Source organism: Orbilia oligospora (assembly GCF_000225545.1).
Source record: "Orbilia oligospora ATCC 24927 unplaced genomic scaffold scaffold00004, whole genome shotgun sequence".
Lineage (NCBI taxonomy): Eukaryota > Fungi > Ascomycota > Orbiliomycetes > Orbiliales > Orbiliaceae > Orbilia > Orbilia oligospora.
In genome coordinates this window covers 1,168,857-1,188,509 of record NW_011645561.1, presented here as the reverse complement: position 1 = coordinate 1,188,509, position 19,653 = coordinate 1,168,857, and the positions used below count along the sequence as shown (strand labels likewise).

At 44.5% G+C, this 19,653-nt stretch overlaps 3 protein-coding genes across 3 annotated transcripts; 1 reads left to right on the top strand and 2 right to left on the bottom strand.

Moving 5' to 3' along the window:
- Positions 1-1,142: 1,142 nt before the first annotated feature.
- AOL_s00004g348 (uncharacterized protein) lies at positions 1,143-2,934 on the top strand (the record flags this gene model as incomplete). Its single annotated transcript, XM_011118998.1, has 4 exons — positions 1,143-1,220; positions 1,288-1,420; positions 1,497-1,891; positions 1,960-2,934. 4 exons carry the CDS (start codon positions 1,143-1,145, stop codon positions 2,932-2,934), a joined length of 1,581 nt encoding a protein of 526 aa, XP_011117300.1.
- An 800-nt stretch (positions 2,935-3,734) lies between these two features.
- Positions 3,735-5,665, bottom strand: AOL_s00004g347 (uncharacterized protein; the record flags this gene model as incomplete). The annotated part of the gene is made up of 4 exons (XM_011118997.1): positions 3,735-3,961; positions 4,032-4,609; positions 4,680-4,879; positions 5,021-5,665. The coding sequence occupies 4 exons, from the start codon at positions 5,663-5,665 to the stop codon at positions 3,735-3,737; spliced, it is 1,650 nt and encodes a 549-aa protein (XP_011117299.1).
- Positions 5,666-10,948: 5,283 nt separating this feature from the next.
- Positions 10,949-12,448, bottom strand: AOL_s00004g346 (uncharacterized protein; the record flags this gene model as incomplete). Its single annotated transcript, XM_011118996.1, has 1 exon — positions 10,949-12,448. The coding sequence occupies one exon, from the start codon at positions 12,446-12,448 to the stop codon at positions 10,949-10,951; it is 1,500 nt and encodes a 499-aa protein (XP_011117298.1).
- Positions 12,449-19,653: the final 7,205 nt, after the last annotated feature.

Sequence of the window (19,653 nt, the reverse complement as noted above, 5' to 3'; positions counted from 1 at the left end):
ATTAATTAAGCACTCAGCTAGGTAGCCTCGAGGTCCAGGCGCACTCCCAGCTCATAACATATACATGCATAATGTATGCAAACACCATGCATGTAGGCGTGCTTGGATCTTCGATTCTCAAATCTCGACAATCAAGCAAACTTGTGGGACCAATTCGAGATATTATGCATACCTGCAGCCAGACCTTAAATGGTATTGATAAACGAGCCGTCGGAGCGCACCGAAAATAAATACTTTGAAGACCTCGTGATCTCGAACATCCTCGATTCCTTACATCTCAATATCCATTTGACTTTGTCCTTTCATCTTGGCGGCGTTAAATCCAGCTTTGGACCCACAATGTCGATGTTTTAGGTTCCTTCCGTCCCAAAATCCCTATGATCCGAGGGCTTTACTTGAAGGGGTTAATACTGCATAAGCAAGGATCGGTCCAGGCTCCTTTGGATGGAGATTTATTGGGCAAAATAAGTCCCGATCTTCAGGTCCCCACCCCGGGCCACCAGCAAAGTCCTGCAGATTCTTGGAGCTCACAAGGTCTTTCTGAACAAATGGGAAGCTGGCTGACGCAGGTGGCGTGCACCTTAGATCCAAATCGTGCACCCTCCTGTTCTTACGCAACGCTTTTCTCGAAAAGGTTACACCGACATGCGAAAAAGGGAACAACAATGATTGCGATTGGGGTTTGTTGGTGCAGGTGGGTTCCTGGATATGGGGTAGGTGATTGGTGCCCTTTCGCGAATTTCGATGTCTAACCATTGTTGGATCCGCGAGAGACAGCAAGGGGATGACAAGTTAGGATAACTCGAATTTAAGTGAGCGGATACACCGCTGGCGTTTTCACTTTTTTCAAATTTTCTGGGATAGAAGGGCTTTGGCCCATGGGTATGGGGATGGAGGACGGAGTATATTGATCAGAAATGGGATAGTTCAGTTGAAGATTTCGGATCGCAATGTAACCGGGAAGTGCCCTCACGATGGTATTGCTGTTATAAATTTGCGCGGCCCCAGGCACCTGATGGAGGAATTAATTATAGGTTCCTGAAGATCACTCTCTGTGAAGCATCTGGGTATTTTGCCTGTTCCCGTGATCAAAAATCTAGAATTGATCACTTGGTATCAATTACCTCCTCGAGTCTTCGAATATGGATCATTTCTCGAAATCCAAAGTTTCTTCCGTGCTGCTACTGGCACTTGCCAGTGTTGCGAATGCTGAGAATTGTGTATGCGGCAACCAAATACATCCTCGAGCCTAGAAAATTTCTAACTAACGGTCTTACTTTGCAACAGTGCGCCAAACTCAAGACATTAGACTCCTCGAAGACGTTTTACCCTAATACCTACACCTACGGCGCTGCCAATGGCGCAGGCGGTCTTCTCCCAATTCTGGGCAACGTTCTTCAAAACGACTTTCCCTATTGGGGTATGTATAGCACCTTACTGGCCTTAATCAATAATTAATATGTCTAACGATACTAATTAACATGCTCCTGATACAGCAAACCAAGGGATAGCCGCTCCAGGTTGCGTCTTCACAGCAAAATCCACCGAAGATGTCTCAAACGCTGTAAAAATCCTACATCAATACCAGTGTGAATATGCAATCCGCTCGGGTGGCCATAATCCCATTCCGGAGTGGTCGAATACATACGGTGGTGTTTTATTAAGTACATCTGGTATCGATGATGTAGCTTATAATCCAACGGAAAACACAGTTACCTTTGGAGCGGGCTGCAATTGGAAAGATGTTTACAATGAACTAGACCCCTTGGGCGTTGGTACAATGGGTGGTCGAGATAATACAGTGGGGACGGGTGGGTTTTTGTTAGGCGGTGGTATTAGTTATTATTCTAATTCGAAGGGATGGGCTGCAGACCATATTACTGCTTATGAGGTTCGTTGATAATGACTGTTTTTGATATCCGAGACTTGCATTTTATTAACCTCTTATCTTGATCTCAGGTCGTATACGCCAACGGCACTATTGGCACCATCACCCCTTCTAACTATCCAGATCTTTTCATTGCTATGAAAGGTGCTGGATCTTCATTCGCCATCGTTACACACTTCACCCAGGAAACCTTCGAACAGAAAACCTATAATGCTGGTTTTGTCTTCTACCCCCCGGGATCCATCCCTAAGGTCCTTAATGCTCTCTACAACTATTCCGTAGACGGCGCCATCGCTCACCCAGAATCGCACATAATCCCTGCTTTCTCCTCCGTCGGTCCAGATCTGGTAGTTACAGAGATTACCCTCGGCGCTTTCTGCTTCTTTTACCCAACCAAACTTAAAAATTTTCAAGAAACGGAAGTATTCAAACCATTCACGAAAGAGATACCTTTCCTAGCCAGCACTAAAAAGAACAGAAAAGGCATAAACAGCATCTCCGGTGAAATAGCGGGCTACAGTGGGCCCGGAAAACGTCAAAGTTTTACCGATATGGCCATCGTACTCGACAGTGCCGAAACCCTCAAGGTTCTCTGGGACGCATATCAAGATGTTGCAGAACCCTATAGACTTTGTATCCAGGGATATACGGCATCTTTCATCTTTTACCCCTTGACGAGCACATTCGTTTCCCAAGGAACTGCGGGGGGTAAGAAAAATAGTATGGGACTCGAAAATACACCCGCAGGGCAAGACGGCAAGACGATTATGATTATTAGCATAAACCTTACTTGGTTGTTAAAGTCGCAGGATGCATTGGCGGCAGAGTGTGTTGGTAAGGTGTTCGCGAAGTTGAGACAGATCGCAGAGCAGAGAGGGATTTACCATCCGTTTTTGTATATGAATTATGCCAACGGAACGCAGGATGTACTCGGTGGATATGGAGCGGCTAGTGGTGATAGACTGAGGCAGGTGAAGTTGGAGGTTGATCCCACGAATGATTTTGGAACTTTGGTGAAGGGGAGGTATAAAATACCTGATGCCTAAGTAGGGGGTGTACATATGGGTTTATATAGATAGTTATGGTGTATATCTCTGGTCTGTCGTACCAGCACTGTGATATGCCGGTTTGAGACTGTAGATACCAATTTGTTATAGTCGTAATATTAATATAGATTTATAATTGAAAGAAAGGGCCATTGTATAAGCCTAGATGCGCTGCTTAATCCAACTTGTGAAACCACACCAGAGTGTGACTGTGTAACAGCATTAAATTGCAGCCTTGACTCTGGCTCCATAGAAACCGTATTACCTAACAGAAATCCAACAAAAGCAGAACAGAGCCAAGTGTTGGAATTGCCTGTCCCGGGTTCTGCAAGAAAGAACTTCACAAGGCCGCGGGGCGCCATAATGCATAAGGCGATAATTGGGCACATTGTTCGCCGGATTACGAAACACGGTAGCTAGATCGCACGGAAGCCGCTAAGAGAGAATCAGCCTCGAAAATTAAATATAAGAAGTCCATGTCCTTATCATCCCCTGGATTCAGTTTTATCCTAAGTATCATTAAAAACTAAATTTTATTGTTTATGCATAGCGCGAGGTTAACCGATTAGCCCGGTATAATCCGTAGAGATACATATATTCTCAGCCCTACGCTTCAAATATATCACCTCTACCATCCCACACCTTCCCCCCTTCGTAAACGACTATTACAATATAACGCAAAATACAGATAACCAACAGAAAATGCCACAGAATGCCGCTAAATTTAACTACGAAAATGCATTCCGAGCGACGGCAACAAAAAAAAAATCAATTGCAGTGCTGGCCCGCGCACAGCTGTTTTATTCGTTGTGTCTATACGAGGCGGCAATGGATGCTCGTCGTTCCTCCAACGCTGCATCTTCGTAGGTTGGCGGACCCTGGTAGTGCTTGGAACCCCAGATGAAGTACCATCCGGCGGAGATGAGGGTGAACCCGACGAAGACGACGGAGGCGTAGTTCATGTATTCGAGAGTGATGGGGATGAAAGATGGCATGCAGAAAAGTGGAACGGCGAGTAAACTCCATCCTGTTATTGAATAAACGAGTTAGTAACGATATCCCTAGTGTTATTCTGAGAATAAGAAGGCGGGTTTTACCAATTGCAATACAATTACAGATGACACCAAAGATTCCGAAGTCATAAACACCAGCCGCGAGATGCTTCCGTCCGCCAATAAGGCTGACAGCAATTGGAACGGCGTAGCTGACGGTCAAGAAAATAACACCGGCGCCAGAGAAAGCGTTGAAGGCAGCGGTGGAACCGAAGTAGATAGTTGCGAGGAGAATTTCTACGACCATGGCGAGCATCATAGCATTCAATGGGACATCCAACTTAGGGTTGACGACTTTCCACCATTGGGATCCGGGAATAGCACCATCACGTGCGAAAGCCCAAGTAGCTCTGGAAGAAGCAGTTGTGCAACCAACACCGCAGATGATAGCGAGAACCATCAGTGGAATCAATAGACCGAATGCACCGCCGGAACTACCAACGGCCGAAACGATAATTGATGGCAAGGGTTGACCGGAAGCCAGGGCACCGAGGACACCAAGATCTGGGATAACGAAAACCAATGGGATCAAGAAGACGAGACCACAGATAGTGTTGAGAATGATAGTTCCAACCATAGCCTTAGGAACCTGGGTGGATGGTTGGCGGACTTCCTCGCACATGCTAACCGTTTTACATTTGACGTTAGCGGCAACACTCAACAATCTAACATCCTGGATTAGGGCACACATACGAGATAATCATGCCTGTCGACGAAGTAGCGTATCCAGCATGGAGCAAACCAATCATGAAGGACCATCCAGGGGTCCAGCCAGACTGGGGGGCAAACTCGGTGAACACGAACGAAGCATCATGTCGACCATTCTTAGCAATTGCGAGAACGCAGACGATGAGAGAAATGACACCGGCGAATGTCCAGAAAATAGCAAACGTCTACAAAGCCAAAGAAATTTTGATCAGGTTAGCCTCGATGCACTCCACAGTGGGGCCGCTGCGAAACACTTCGCTAATTACGTAAAATCGGCGAACTTGTTGGGGGGAAAGGAAGCATGGAAGTTCTAGAAAAATACATACATCAAGAATAGGCAACCATCTATTTCCAAGGGACGAGATAGAGTTTGTTAGGAAGGTGATGGCCAAGAAGATTAGGAAAACCTGATATTTCTTTGCATCAAAGACACCGACGCCGGGCTCTGTTTCAAAGACATTGACACATGCGACGAAAAAAAGGGTTGTTCCGAAGTTGACGGCTAACGTAATTGTGATGTTTCCGGCGACATAAGCCCAACCACAGATCCAGGCAGTTACCCGCCGGCACCAAGTAGGCGAGAGCATGAAAGTCTGGTAATACACTCCACCTGCCGTCGGATACACCGATGTGATTTCACCGAGAGAAATTGCAACGCAGAGAATGATCAACGAGACACCAAGCCATCCCCAGATGATTGTAACTGGGCCACCACCGATGATGGGATAGTACAATGTTGTAGCAAGACCATATGGAATCGATGCAAGGACGAAGGACATGAAGGCTACCTGCCATGTCGAACGGTTTCTTGTCAGTTCAGGCTGAAATCCCAGGGCCTCCAGCAAATTATCGGCTGAAGCAGTTGCACCGTCCTCCTCGTTGGGTCCCTTCTCTCGGTTCGAAACGATGGATCCCTTCTGTGGGTAAACAATATCCTGGGGAACGACGTCCCCGCCAGTTACTGTGGCCATTGTTGGATGAGTGTCGAGAGCGTATTCCGAACGTCTATTCTATCGAATCACAGAAGCACGCGGACAAGATACCTCAGCATATGCAATTGTGGAAAGGAAAAGATATATAATTATTCAAAGGGAAAAAAACCGCACACAGACTTCATATCTTGGGTGGCCTAGCTATTTTAAAGGAGATGACCGCTGGAAGCGCAGGCACCGAGGGTGCTAAGATAAAATGATTGTCGCGTGCACTTGCTTGACAGAATGGGTCCAGGTCTCACAACCACAGTCAATGATGCAGGGTGGGGGCCCCGGACCTGCAGCTTTGGGACTAACCAGGCTCATGCTCGCACTAATTGATAAGTGCCGCCCACTAGAAACGTCCAAACGAAGCTGCCAGTTCGGGTTCAGCTGTAAGCGTGCATATCAGGCATCTACTTTCTACTGCCCTGTTGGCGTCACTCTGCGCCACCAAGACTTCAGGGACATGTGAACCCAGAAAATCATCAAACAGCTCGGATCCGCCTACGCACAAATGGGAAATTATATATTTTTCTGTTTTTCGACCAGTTTCACATCTCAATTTCCGGAGAAAAAAACACTTTCCTGCCTAATGGGTGTCTCTGGCATGCTCCAGAATACGAGAGGACTTCGAACTTCCTGGTAGCACAAGAAGATCTTTTTTCCCACCTCCCCCCGAAACCACGCGGGCCACGGCACTTTCGCTAACAGACCAATGGCCATGGGCAAAAATAAAATGTGATACTATGCATGCCATTATAGGGCCTTGTCAATAAAATGATCTGCAACTCCAGTTTTTTTTTGCAAAAGCTTGTCAAACCCTGTTACATCGACCTGGTCATGCGACTGGCTTATCTTCTTCGTCTTTGGAGAATTATGTATGCCATGCGTCCGACTTCGATCGGGATGGGCAATTAATCAAGGCTTCTATATCTTTTGCATGTACGAGTGCATATATTTGAGGAAACCTTACCCCCCCAAACTGACGGAGCTAGGAGACTGATAGGAAATGCAATCCCCAACCATTTTTCTTGCAGCTCGTTTACATGCACTGAGTGCGAGTATAAAATCACCTGATACAGTTATCGCCGCTCCCAAGAGTCTTTCAGACTCCAATCGAAGGCCGGTTCGGACACACTACATGCTTTATTTTCGTTGACTGAGCATGTGAAGGTGACCGAATTTGGCGGAATGGCCGAGAAGCACAGACCACAACCCCCCCAATCTCACACTCCCAGACCCACTAGTGAAAAAATTTAGAATACTATTACGCTGTGACACTTGAATTCGGCGTTTTCGTGGGATGGATTTGACAAATACTAACGTACCGATAGGCTTAAGGTTAGCTACTTTTGGTCCTGGGGACTGGGGACTGGGGAACTCTGTCGGAGTTGGGGTTGGCGGAATCGAAAAAGAGAAAAAAACTTATCAACCCTTGCATATATTTGAGGCTAACACATACTACTACTACGTAGCTCATCACCCTCATCGAAACCTTCAAAGGAATATTAACTTCTTGACGTTAGTCGGTCCCACAATAGCTCCTGGGTAAACTCAGCACTCAGACGACAATACAACTGGCTATCGCAATTCTACAAAAACTGATATTCAGCAACACCAATCAGCGTACAGGCCAAGATTTATTATATTAGTACAAATAAAACTTAACTGGGTGGGACCTGACTGATCGCTACCACCGATATCTTACTAAAGACCTCCCAACTGCAGTGTTACTATTACCCAACAAACAACTCACAACGGTTTAGCTAGAAGCGTCGTTGAAGATATCGATAACGATACCGCTTGTGTCGAGCCTCAGGGTTCAAAAGTACAAGCCACCCATATACTACAAAAACAGGGTTCCCCAATCGACAGAAGCAGTCTAGCTACGGTATTCGGATATTTCATATTTGTTCTTCTAAAATGTCTCATTCTTAAATTCCAAAATAGGACTCTCTCAAATTGGTATCCTGGTTCCAGAAGTTGATAGGGAGATTGAACATCTCGTACCTGCCCTTTTTGGATCCCGCCTTTCATAGGATTTCGAACACTGCTCATCCTCACACCATCGAAGAATCAAAAATAAAGATGAAGAAAAATCGCAGAAGTAGTACCACAGCTCCTTCAAAAAGGTCTCAGATATACAACCTATCCATGGTCTCGAAAACATGCCGACTGAAACCTCCAAGAAGCTTGTGGCACTTTAGATGACATCGATTCGTGTTACCGAACGTCTTAAAAATCTTGCGCAACTGCCGATGGCCCTACAATTCAAAGCCTCTTGCGCAATTGCCTACTAGGAACAACTAATTACATCCCAATATCGCAGGTGTTATAATAAACACTATCTTTTTGCCAGTTAACTCCATTGCTCGGATAATTATGGTTCCCGAATCCCAGGATCTGAGACGGTGGCAGATATTGGCTAATTGGCACGTTTGAAGCTTATGCGTCCAAGAGATCTTGAGTGTATGGAACTAGAAGGTAGGTTTAGTCGCAAGAAATGTGAAAGGAACAGATTTACCTATTTTTATACTACGCTCGAGCTCTTTGTAGATCTGTAGTTGCATGGCGATTCAATTGGCAGAGACAAAGACACGCGCCTCCTCATGACTACTGCCGTTGAAAAATCTTTTCAGGAGCTAATGCAGTAATTGATTTGGACCAAAATCTTACATCTATACAGTATAATAATAGAATCGTCGAGCCTTAATTCGACATAATCAAAGTAATTTACCAGCCAAGTGGACACATAAATAGATATTCAATAGTCCAACAACGCCCATAAAGTACCCAATGAGGTATCATTTATCATGAGAAGACCTTGAGACCGACAATTGCTACTTGGCATAATATAAGGCACCTAGGCCAGAGAGTCCAAACGTACTCTTAGCTAACTTGTGCATGCTGTCTGCCAAGTCCTTCAATCGACGACGCCCAGTTGCGGATGTATAATAGTTGTCCAGATGGACGTAACTTTTGAGTTCGTCACTTATAAACCATTACTGCCATACATTGCTGACCCCCTATGATGCGTCTGTGTAACCTAACCGTAATCGATGCTGTCATAATACCACGAGGCATGTCACACAGACTCTTGCAGATCAGGAGCCGAGAATATGCAGATCCGCATCTGTATCCATGGCAGAAGCGGACCATGGGGGGCCAGTAAATTACAACACGAACAACGCGTGCACTTCCATAGCATCGGGTGCGAATCGGGTTATCGAAGTTTTAGTTGGCTATCGAGTGGACTGCTTCTTAAGGCATTAAAAGAAACTTTTTTACAGGCATACCTCGGTAGCTTGTCCTATTCCTGGCCAAGGTTCATGTATTTAACTACTTTCGAGGTTAACATCTAGGCATTTCTGTATATTTGTTGATGCATCTTGATGCATCACCATGGTACCAGAACAGGATCTTAGGAGAGGCATGAAGAACTGATTGCAATTATCTAGGATAATTCTGGAATGGTGTCTTTATTTGCTAGTACCTTGAAGCCAAGTAATATAAGGGCGATTGATGGCTTTCCAGCTCAGGTGGTCGAGGGTGAAAGTTCTCTGGCTTCACTCAGTAACAATCTCATCTTGACGAGACCTGTAGGAGGCCTTGATGATATTCTGATGAACTCTTGTGGTGGACTTCAACAAATACTCATAAACATATTAACTAGTCCCATTTTAGCAACCCTCTTAGAGAAATATAAAATATGTAAGAAAGATACTAGAAGATAGATTATCTACTATATCCTAAGCTGCAGCATTGGGGTTTAAAGAACTACCACCCCTAGGGAATCGAAATGTAGGAGTATCGGATACAATTATGCAAAATATGATGTTCAATCAAAGAAATCCAATTGGCCAAATGTACACGAATATATTTTTGTTAGGAAAGAAGCGAGAGCGCTGTGAAACCTTGCCAGATCTGGCGGCCAAAAGAGATAAGAATGAGATGTGAATGAGATGTAAATGAGATCATTGTTTTTCGTAACACAATTGCAACAGTACTACAGTAAGGATATGCCCTTTTTCGGTAATAAATGGGCCTACCTCTAAACTACACTCCTCCTGCCCGTGGCCCATCACCCAACTAGCTTATGGACTGGCGTACATACTGGTTTATAGGCTAATTCATAAGCTAGCCTACGTGTTGGTTCACAAATCGGCTCACAGATTGACCTACATGCTAATTCATAAACTAACTCACGAACTAGCCTACACACTAGTTCTGGTTAACAAACTGACCCATAAACTAGCCCCACGCGGTGATTCTATCTAACCTACGTACCAATTCACAAGCCAGTCTTATTAATTTATATAAGACTAACATAAACCAGCCAACCAGCACCTAAGCCAATCTATAAAGCAAGCAACCAACCAACCAACCGACACTCTAGTCAGTCTGTAACCCAGCTTGTGAACTAACACAAAAGTCCGATAAACCAACTTGTAGGCCAGAACCAGCGCATATGCCAGCCTGTGAGTCAGTCTGTAAGCCAGCCTGTAAGTCAGCTTGTAAGCCAATCTATGAACTAGCTTATAGGCCAGCCCATATACCACAGGCAGAAAAGGTATAATTATGACCCACTTCTTTTAGTGTGGTACTGAATTAGATATGGTTAGAGCCAAAGAAGGCAGTTTTTCATTTTCATTTCATATGATCATTCCGGTCCCTTTTGACCATCGTAATAGAAAAACTAGGAAATATCTATTGTATTGAATTGATTTGATATGTAGCGCCCACGCCGGTGAGGGTATTAATTTAGACCAAGGAACATCCAACAGCGAATGAAACAAAATCTTTTTTCAATCATCAACGGCTAGGGAGCAAGTAAAGAGAAAAGGAGTTTATAGGCAGCCGACTTGGAACTTTCTATGAAGCTTCTATCAAGTCTCTTCAAGTCCTAGCTACCCGATCAATACCTATCGCCTACTCCAGGCAAAGTCAAAAAGTAAAAAAGAACAGCTGAAGACCAGACTTTACGAGACCAGACCAGACCCAAAATCTTACACCCGTATTCTGTCCATAAGCTGGAAAACGCTCTAGTGTATTTGAACTAGCAAAGGAATTGTCGATAATAAATCTTTAGCTAGTAAATCGTGCCGACTCGCCCAACCAAGGAACAAAAGAAATGATGGTCTAAAGGAAAGGGTATAAAATACGCCTTTTGTAGGCACCTGAAGAGCGAAACCAAGATATTCAAGGACACATAACGCCGTCGGAAGATATTTTAAAGAAATAATTTAAATAGGTGCGCATTTTCATTGATACCTTGCGAGTTCAACCCGTTTTCTCAAATAGAGCAGCGTACTCTAGTAGTAGTCTGTATTCGTAAATCGTCATGTCTATCGGCCGCAGGGCAACTTTTACCCAGGAAGTACTCTCGGCCGCAATTTCTTCTGCTTGTCGGGCACCTTCGGTCGAGAAAAATCTGACAAGATCCTCAATTTCATCCAACCCGATAGTGACGGGAATGTAATGAACCCATGGAATAACGCGTTCATCATGCCATTGCTCTACCAGCGTCTGTTTGAACACAACGCTGTTACTCTGCAAGAGCCGATAGAATCGCCCCGAGTAACCATTCCCGTCCATATCCATGACGAATTTGTACTTGAAAGATGCGTTTTTGTCGGCTCTTGGTGGAAGCCCTAGGGCCTGCTCCATGGCCTGGCATATATCCCAGTCGCACTGTATATAAGCCGTCATACCAACATCAAAAAGGTCGGTATTATTTCGGACTTTTAGCATGAACCGAGCTCGGTGATTTGTTTCCCATTTCATTTGTGGGCTTGCATATGTGCCTGTATTTGAGCCTCTCCAGTACAGCTTGTTCTCCTTAGAAGTAAAATTTTGGGAATCGACATCGTTTTTGTTTAGAAACCCTTCATTGTGATAGTCGTGCCCAGGAACTAGGACGTCGCGCATCGTGGAGACCCGGGCCACTGAGAACACTGGAACTAGACCCTCTGTAGCGACGAAAGTGCACGGCGAAGTGAACATTCCATACTGATCCTGATAGGCCGGGTTGCGACATAGATCTAGGGAAGTTTTGGTCGACTCTAAGAAGTATGGGTGTTGTTGCTGTTCTAACTCGCCACTATCAGTCTTTTGGCATAATGCTGTCAATCTTTCCCAGGAAGGTCGCCGCCCATAATTGTGAAAGGTGATATCATCTTTTTCTGGCTGAGACCCTAGAACTCGCGGTTCGTCGAGCTCATTCAGTAGAAACGTCATATCGGGAAGGTTTTGCAGAACGTCCTTCAATGATTCCATGATTGGTAGGCCTGCCAATTCTGTAGTTCCATTTTTTATCGAGACAGTTTGCAGCCGTGAGCCTGCCCTACGTGCTGATTCGATCCTGGATTCGAGGTGTTCCAGCCCTAGTTGTCGAAAGGGTTGTAGTACCTTTTCAATAGTGTCGAAATCATCAATAATGGTGGAGTTTTGCTGCAAGGCATACCGAACCCAATCTGCGAAGCCAGAAGGTGGGCTCCTGTTATACCGAAGTTTATAGTTGGTGATAGCTTCCTCAGGGCTCTTTGATTGTCGCTTTAACAATTCCTTGTATCGGAGACGCTGTTCGTGTATTAACTGATCGATCGGGTGTTTTGGTGGGTCTGGAATAGTATTGATATGAACGATTCTCTCCCGTGAGAAGACGTAAAAATTTCGTAAAGGAAGGTTGTGAAGGAGTATTAACACTGTAACTATGATGGCGATAACCTTGGTGGTTGGGGAGCGTAGACTCCGTCGCCATAGTTGTGGGTGTACACTCATGTCGAGATATTAATGTTTTGGACCTGCAGACCCGCTGCCTGGAAAGGTAACTGCGCCCAGGTAGAGCCAGACAAGTCCCTAATGTCGTAGAAACCCCAAAATAGATTTAGACTAAATCACTCCTCATAAAGTTAAAGTACTTGAATTCATGGCTTGAGTGCTGTGGGATTCCGGGATCGAGATGATATATGATAGTAATATTAGAATGATAAATTTAGTGAAGATATAGAAGCCCAAAAGACAGTGCGAGAAGAACTGGTAAATACTGCCCAATATAAGCTCGAAGGATCCCAGGAATATTCGAATCCGATAACCGGAATATCAGTTGGGGGTTCCGCCACCCCAGATTTATGCATGAGCTCCACCCATGTAACAGTGCTTATATTGCCCGCCCGCACTAATCTCACTTTCCCATTTTCCAAATCGGTAATATTTCCAACAGTCTCGAAACCACATAATCGTTTAGAAATCTGATGTTTCGTTTATTGTGTACCCATTCTCGGTTTTTTTTCTCTTGCTGTTATTATTTTTGAGTTATAATTGTCGGCAACAGAACATGAAAGTATCAGGCTAGAAACTTGTGTCTACGTATAGTATTACGTTGTTGGAGTCTGGAGTAGAAGTATCTCCCTTCAGTCCGGCTTCCCGGCACTATTTTTACCTTGGGGTTACACCAGTCCGGCGGAGCCAGGCTGGCTAATTAGTTTCGGGATTGGCGCTCTCATTTCGTTAGTCTTTTCCCTCATAATAACACAACCTCAATTGCCACCCCCTGTTTGTACATAGAAGAAAACGTGCAGGCCAGAAATATATTCAATGGGTATATAGCTGTGCACTGCCCTCACGTTGGGGAGCGGCTCAGTTAGCCGGGTCCTCTCCGGTTGGTTTCCAAAGGCCATGTGTATGCTAACATGTTTAAATATGTTGCAACATTATAACGTTAGCACTGACCGTCGCTTCGATCAAACCCCTTAAACGGATTGGCGACTCGTAGCTCGTATATTTCCGTCATAATTTATATCTGTCTTTCATACTTACGCCGTAGCCCTAATTTTTGGGGCACACGAAGCTTGTATACCTGAGCGCGATTACGTAGGACGAAATAAGTGCTTTATTACCTAGGTAATTATATTTGTAGTAGTGGTTATCAGTTGTGCCTCCAGTGCCTCAACTTGGCTTCCACATTGGTTCTTATTTTTTCTAGGCGGCGTTTACGATGCAACATTATCAACGACATTCTCTCCATTATCGATATATCTGGTTGCAGCCCGTGCCACGGATCCGCTTCAATGTTTTAATTGCCCGTATTACCTTTTTGATCAACCGCCACCTAGGTTTTGGGTAGGTTCGTTTCCATTCCATTTGCCATACATACTAGTACTATGAATTCCACCACAGGGTCCGTATACCGTATATTACGAGATTCCTCTATAGATCTAGCGTGGTGGCTGCGTCCTAAACTTACCTATCGGAGGGGGAAAATATTCCTAACTTAAATGTTTTTTCCGCCCATTATCGAGGCCTTTCTCATGTCACCACGGCAGGTCTCCCTTTTTTGTAAGTGGGGGAATCCAAAAGTTAAAATGCATGCATATGGGACGACTTCTTCGAAATTGAGAGTCGACAATGATGACTTGAATTCCAATCTGTACTGAAACGCTGTCATATGCATAGAACCTGATCAACTGACAGTTTGTGTTCCCTTCTGAAGCTTCTGGGTGTCCTGGTATCCTGTGATACCTGTATACACAACCTCGCTGAGACCGGCGCGATTGTATCACGGTTGTGGGCAGTGTACTACCTCACCCACTAAACCCCAATCAACTTCATTCAATATTCAGTAGCCTTAGGAGGCCCTGGGTTTGCGATAAGACTCGAATTACGGGCCGATTAGGCGTTTCAATTTTAAGTCAATCGTTGTAAATAGATTTCAAAAATATATTTCGTAGGTATTAATATTAAAGTTAACGAGCCAAACAAAAAATAAAACATATAAGGGGGGCATTCCTGTAGCTCTGAATCCTTTAGTTAAATTTATAAGTTTATAAATTTATGCTTATAAGCTGAATGGGATGACAATGCCTCCAAGGTGGAATAGAATTGAAGGAAGTTCACCATTCCAATATTTCTTTTCTACTAGTGCCCTTTCCCAAGAAAACCCGCAATACTATTGCTGTAGAAACACACATATGTAGATACATGACGCTCAACCAAGGCTGGCCTTGTTCCCAGAACTGGACTACGAGTTTCTATTTGAAGATTTGAGGGCAACATGGCCCGGCCAACTGTATCCATGTATCAAATGGTACTAATAGCGACATTTTCGGCCAATTGCAACTCAGCCTTGAATGTCGAATACAGGCATTCTTGAGGCAGAAGGCCAAATCTTCTTGATTTTCGAATTTCGGCTTCGGAATTTCATAATCAAGCTGTATTCTACACTTTCCAATCTCATTCTAACGGCTTCAAATATACTTGCCTGGCTGCCCGATTGGCCAAATCCATTTCTCTTGTTAGTCTCGGATTGCAGACGCGGTCCACACTTTGTTCTCTTGTATACGTTTATGAGCGCGGAGGCCGAAACAAAGTCAGGTAATGAGACTGTTATAGAATCTACGGGAGAGTCTTCCACCGGGTTTCTAGCGGCATTTATGAATCTAAAGCTCGATCATATGAAAATCGCAAATTATGGAACTCCTTGTTTAGTAACCTATGCCCCTATGAACTTAGCTATAGATAGTTTCGCACTAGCTCAGGAGCATACTTAAATTACCAATAAAAAACAGCTTTGGGTTTATGGGCAGTTATATTTGAAGACGATATATATCTTAATGCCGTCGATCTGGAATTTGATGTTGGAGGCTATTCGATATTATATAAGTTTATATATATCACCTGCCCCTTGGGATTATGAAAAACACTTGTATGCACACCTGAGGAGTCTGGCAACGAGACAACTTGTATATGTCCATCTTTCGAGGCTTCTCGGATATGTCTAGTTTGCAATGCAAGTATTCTCTGTAAAGGATACAGTCCGCGAATCCGTGCCATGAATATTGAACACCTGATTATACTCATAGAAACTCTCAAGTTAATTAAGTAGAGTCAGAATTTCGGGCAAAGTGTCCAGTAAACCTGAATCTACAACTATGGTATTTTGTATCCATGCACGTAGCCAAGTCTACATTTCAATATATATCTCGATCCTCTGAATACGAAAATTAGGGCTCTAATGATGCATTTACGGGTTGATTGACTATGCCACAGAGCTCCTCTACTTGAAACTTACAGCCCTAACAAAAAATAACAAATCTTAAACCTATGTTCCTGGTGGATCGTCTCTGGACTCGGAACTGAATCCCGAGTCCCTGAAGCCGATACGGGATTCCGAACTACAAAATTTTGCGAAAACTCGGACCGAATTCGGCATCCCGAAACGACCATACCGAGCTCCTCTTTCCCCACCAGTATTAAAGTTAAACCACTCAAATTCGGAACATCTCGGGATGCCGAAAAGATAAGCATGTTCTTCAAACTAGGGAAATGATAGGCCCTCCTAACAAAAAAAAAACCTTCCTGTAATTTCTGGAAGTTCCACATTGATAACCCTCCAACTCTAATTTCCTTATAGTTCCTGGTATAAAATTCCTTTTTACTTCTAAATACGAATTGGGTTTCTTGTGATAGCATGTGAAAAACGGCTTGCGGATCCTAACGACGTTACATAAGAAATACGCGAACATCAAGCTTCAGCTTGTCTTAACTCGAGCTGCGTGGCTCTGTTGGTGAATCCAATTGATTTGATCACATAAGCTCAAGAGCGCTTCGATGATAATGCTCATCGACCGATCGCAATGATCATTGGATCGATTGGATTCATCGATCTAATATTTTTAGAATGTAGCTGTCGTCAAATTTGCATGTGAGTTCCGACAAAAACCTCAGATGTGACGTCGACCAACTTCGTCGACCGAAAAACCACGCCACCAGCGTGTCTCTGTTAAGTATGTATGCCGCCCCCAAAGGAAAAGAAAAGCGTGGGCGTCATTGCAGCGGTAAATCCTAAGACAGCTATTAATCCTTTGTTCTCGAACGCCAGTGGAACATGCAGTCACTTTGCTTCATTCAACATTTTCGTCTTCCTTGCACGCACTTCAAACTTCAACCTCGTAAAAAAAGAATTTTATATTCACCAGCTGGGACCCCCAATAACTTAGGAGTGAGCCGCCGCACTTTTCGTCCAATCATTCATGCCATGCATGGGGTAATGTACTAAACCCTGAGGGCTTTTTTTCGGGAACGGAAGACGCCTACGCTACTGTTGCAGTCACACCATTGTCAATTGTGCATATGAAATTTCTCGTCTTTGCTTTTGCCGCTGCGTCTTTTTCTCGATTCGATTAAATCCCCGATACGCGAGCTGTGATTGAATCATCCTAGCTTGCTAAGTTAGTAAGATTATGGTTGGGAGGAATAATCCGTGGTCTGTTTTCTTTTTCTTCTTCTTAATGGTGGTTGGTATATTTAGTAGGCGAAGGGGGGATTGCGTTCGATTTCGACAAATGTTATCAGCACTAAGATAGCTGAAAAGGGTTATTTGTCCCTGATCGAAGCTTTGATAGCTTTCTAGAGCTCTCTTGATGTATCTCCTGCAAAATTTCGCCCCGTTCGTAACAGGGGATATAATTTTTTTTCTGTTGGGAGATAAGGAATCCGGATATGAGTCCTGATTTCAGAGAGTTCGGATTAACTATCTCACAAACTAGCGGAAAAATTTTCTATAGGTTGGGGCGGAAAAATATTGTTTGCTATTGATAGAGCTTTCGTATTTTTTCTCCTATCCACTTTCGTATTCTTTCTTTCTTTTGTTTGTTAAATGAGATCCGAAAGACGATCCGGTGTATGTTCGTTTTTGGATCATATGAGAAGAAGAAGTTAGTCTTGATAACTGAAAGCGGTGTTGCAGACGTTGGCGAGTCCTCGGGGCGCTTTGATGCATGACACTTTTAAAGCTTCGGAGGACCAGGATATGGACCCCGGGATCATCCCATGACCGTTTCCTTCGATGTTTCTTAGATGGAATATTCTGTGGCACGGATAACTAGTTATCCATCGCTCGCACAGTTTCACGGCCGAACATTTACTGACCGATGTGTAACCGCTCTAAGACTTTCCCGAGTACCGAATAGGGCCTTGGCTTTCCATAGAAATGTTGGGGCTTTGAAGCTTGTTCCGGTACCCACGTACGAGTGGATGAGCAATCGTGATCATGATACTGATCTCATACAGCAAACAAACCACCGTTTTCCAACCGGTTCGCAGTGTACACCTTCCGTCGGCATACACATATTCGTAGCACATGAAAGAAAAACTAATAGGAGGAAAGAAAAATGCGGAGAAAGAAACGTCACACAGAGACATCCGGGTAGCCACCGGACGGGTAAAATAGGAACCTTGTGGCCGACTCTTTGTCATTTTTGTTTTTTCTCTTTCTGCTTGTGCGACATCGAATTTGAAGAACGATATATTATCATGTGAGATGCCAGATATATGCACGAGAACAGCGATTTCGCTTAGTTCCTGTTTGGCGAACGGTTACGAAACACGAAGCGCAAGCACGGGGTACGTTATTGGGAGATCAATATGTTCACCGGTATATCGGGGTACTCCTCGTGTGAACGAATTAATTCACTGAAATTCCAGATTTTTTTCTGATGTGTCGATGGGGGCCACATATGCACATTTGATCACGTTGGTGCTTGCGCAACTAGGTGTGGTCATTGTGGTGAGCTTTTGACTGATACTCCAAATGGAGAGAGCTCAGCTCATCCCACGCTTTATCGATCGGTATCAGCAAATCGTACACGTTGGTCTGTGTTATCAGTTATAATTATACTATACGTTATGAATATGCAGTCGAGAACGCCGCAATTCCAGAGACGGATTAGGTGATCGATGAGTGCCTGGAATTCCCAATTTAGCTTATCTAATGCCCCGCAAGGGCCATATATCGTTGAGTAAAACATAAGGGGGTTCAGTTTCATTGTTTCGTGTGAAGGCTCCTCACATCGACGGTATTAAGTAACTTAACCATTTAGCCCGCACGATGGCGTTCCTTGGAATATGCGACCTTCGAGCTATCAGTGTTTTCGGTGACTGTAGGAAACTATCGCCGAATAGGCATACATGAACAAAAAAGCGATCCAATGAAAGGCTGCCGGAACGAACGGTGGGATGATTTTTGGGTGCCGTTTGGGGCGCAGGTTTAGGCCAGAACTGGTAGGCCAAACGCAGGAGGTAGCTAGGCGACTGCCAGCTGCAGCCTTGCAGTCCTTTTGCTCTTCGACCGGGTCCATGTACACAGTAGTATACGTAGTCTAGCCAACAAATCATATAGGCTCTTATCGAAACATGCGGCTGTCATGGGCTCGACTCTTGGGTCAAGAGGTCTGCAAGCATACAGACATACCTGCGAAGGGGCTGTCGGGATGGCAGAGCCGTCCGCGCAGTCCAGTGGGGGTTAAGTTACGCCTCACCATCGAATCCGTAAAAGCAAAAGATTGCAACGTTGAGAGCGAGATCCAGGTCTGGTCCGGCCAGTCCCAGGAAAATGATTGTAACCGTGGACTTAAGCAGCTTTATGCAGGGCTAGAGCGATATGCCATCGATTTTAAGCTGTCCCAGGCGAGGAAGCTGCGGAACTGCAGTACCCCAGGCCTTCTCCGAGGCTTGGGTAGACATGTGTACAGGTCGAACGACCCCCCTTCCAGTCCAGCCCTTTTTTCGTGTAAGGGAAAGAAAGTGGGATGCTGTTTACGACAAGTGTGATCAATAAATACTGGAGCTAAAGCCCACACGATCGAAAGTCGAAGCTTTTGAGTGATCTCGATTTCGAGCCAGTCAGTCAGTCAGTCCTTGATATCTGTATCATCACCACAATATCATCAGCGTCGATTATATTATTAATCCAACCAACGTTCACGAATTTTATACACCCACACAAGTGGAAGGTTATATAGGACCTCAGCGGAACTCACCATAATTTCTTTTCGGTCTCGCACTGTCGCCCTATCCCGAGAGCCCTGTCTCAGCTACTCCCAAAGCTTTTCAGGTACCGACACACACCCACAAAAAAAAACAATTAGCTCCGTTGGGAACAATATCGGAAAGACCTTTTTTTTTCCTTTTGAGAGTTTACTCACCGC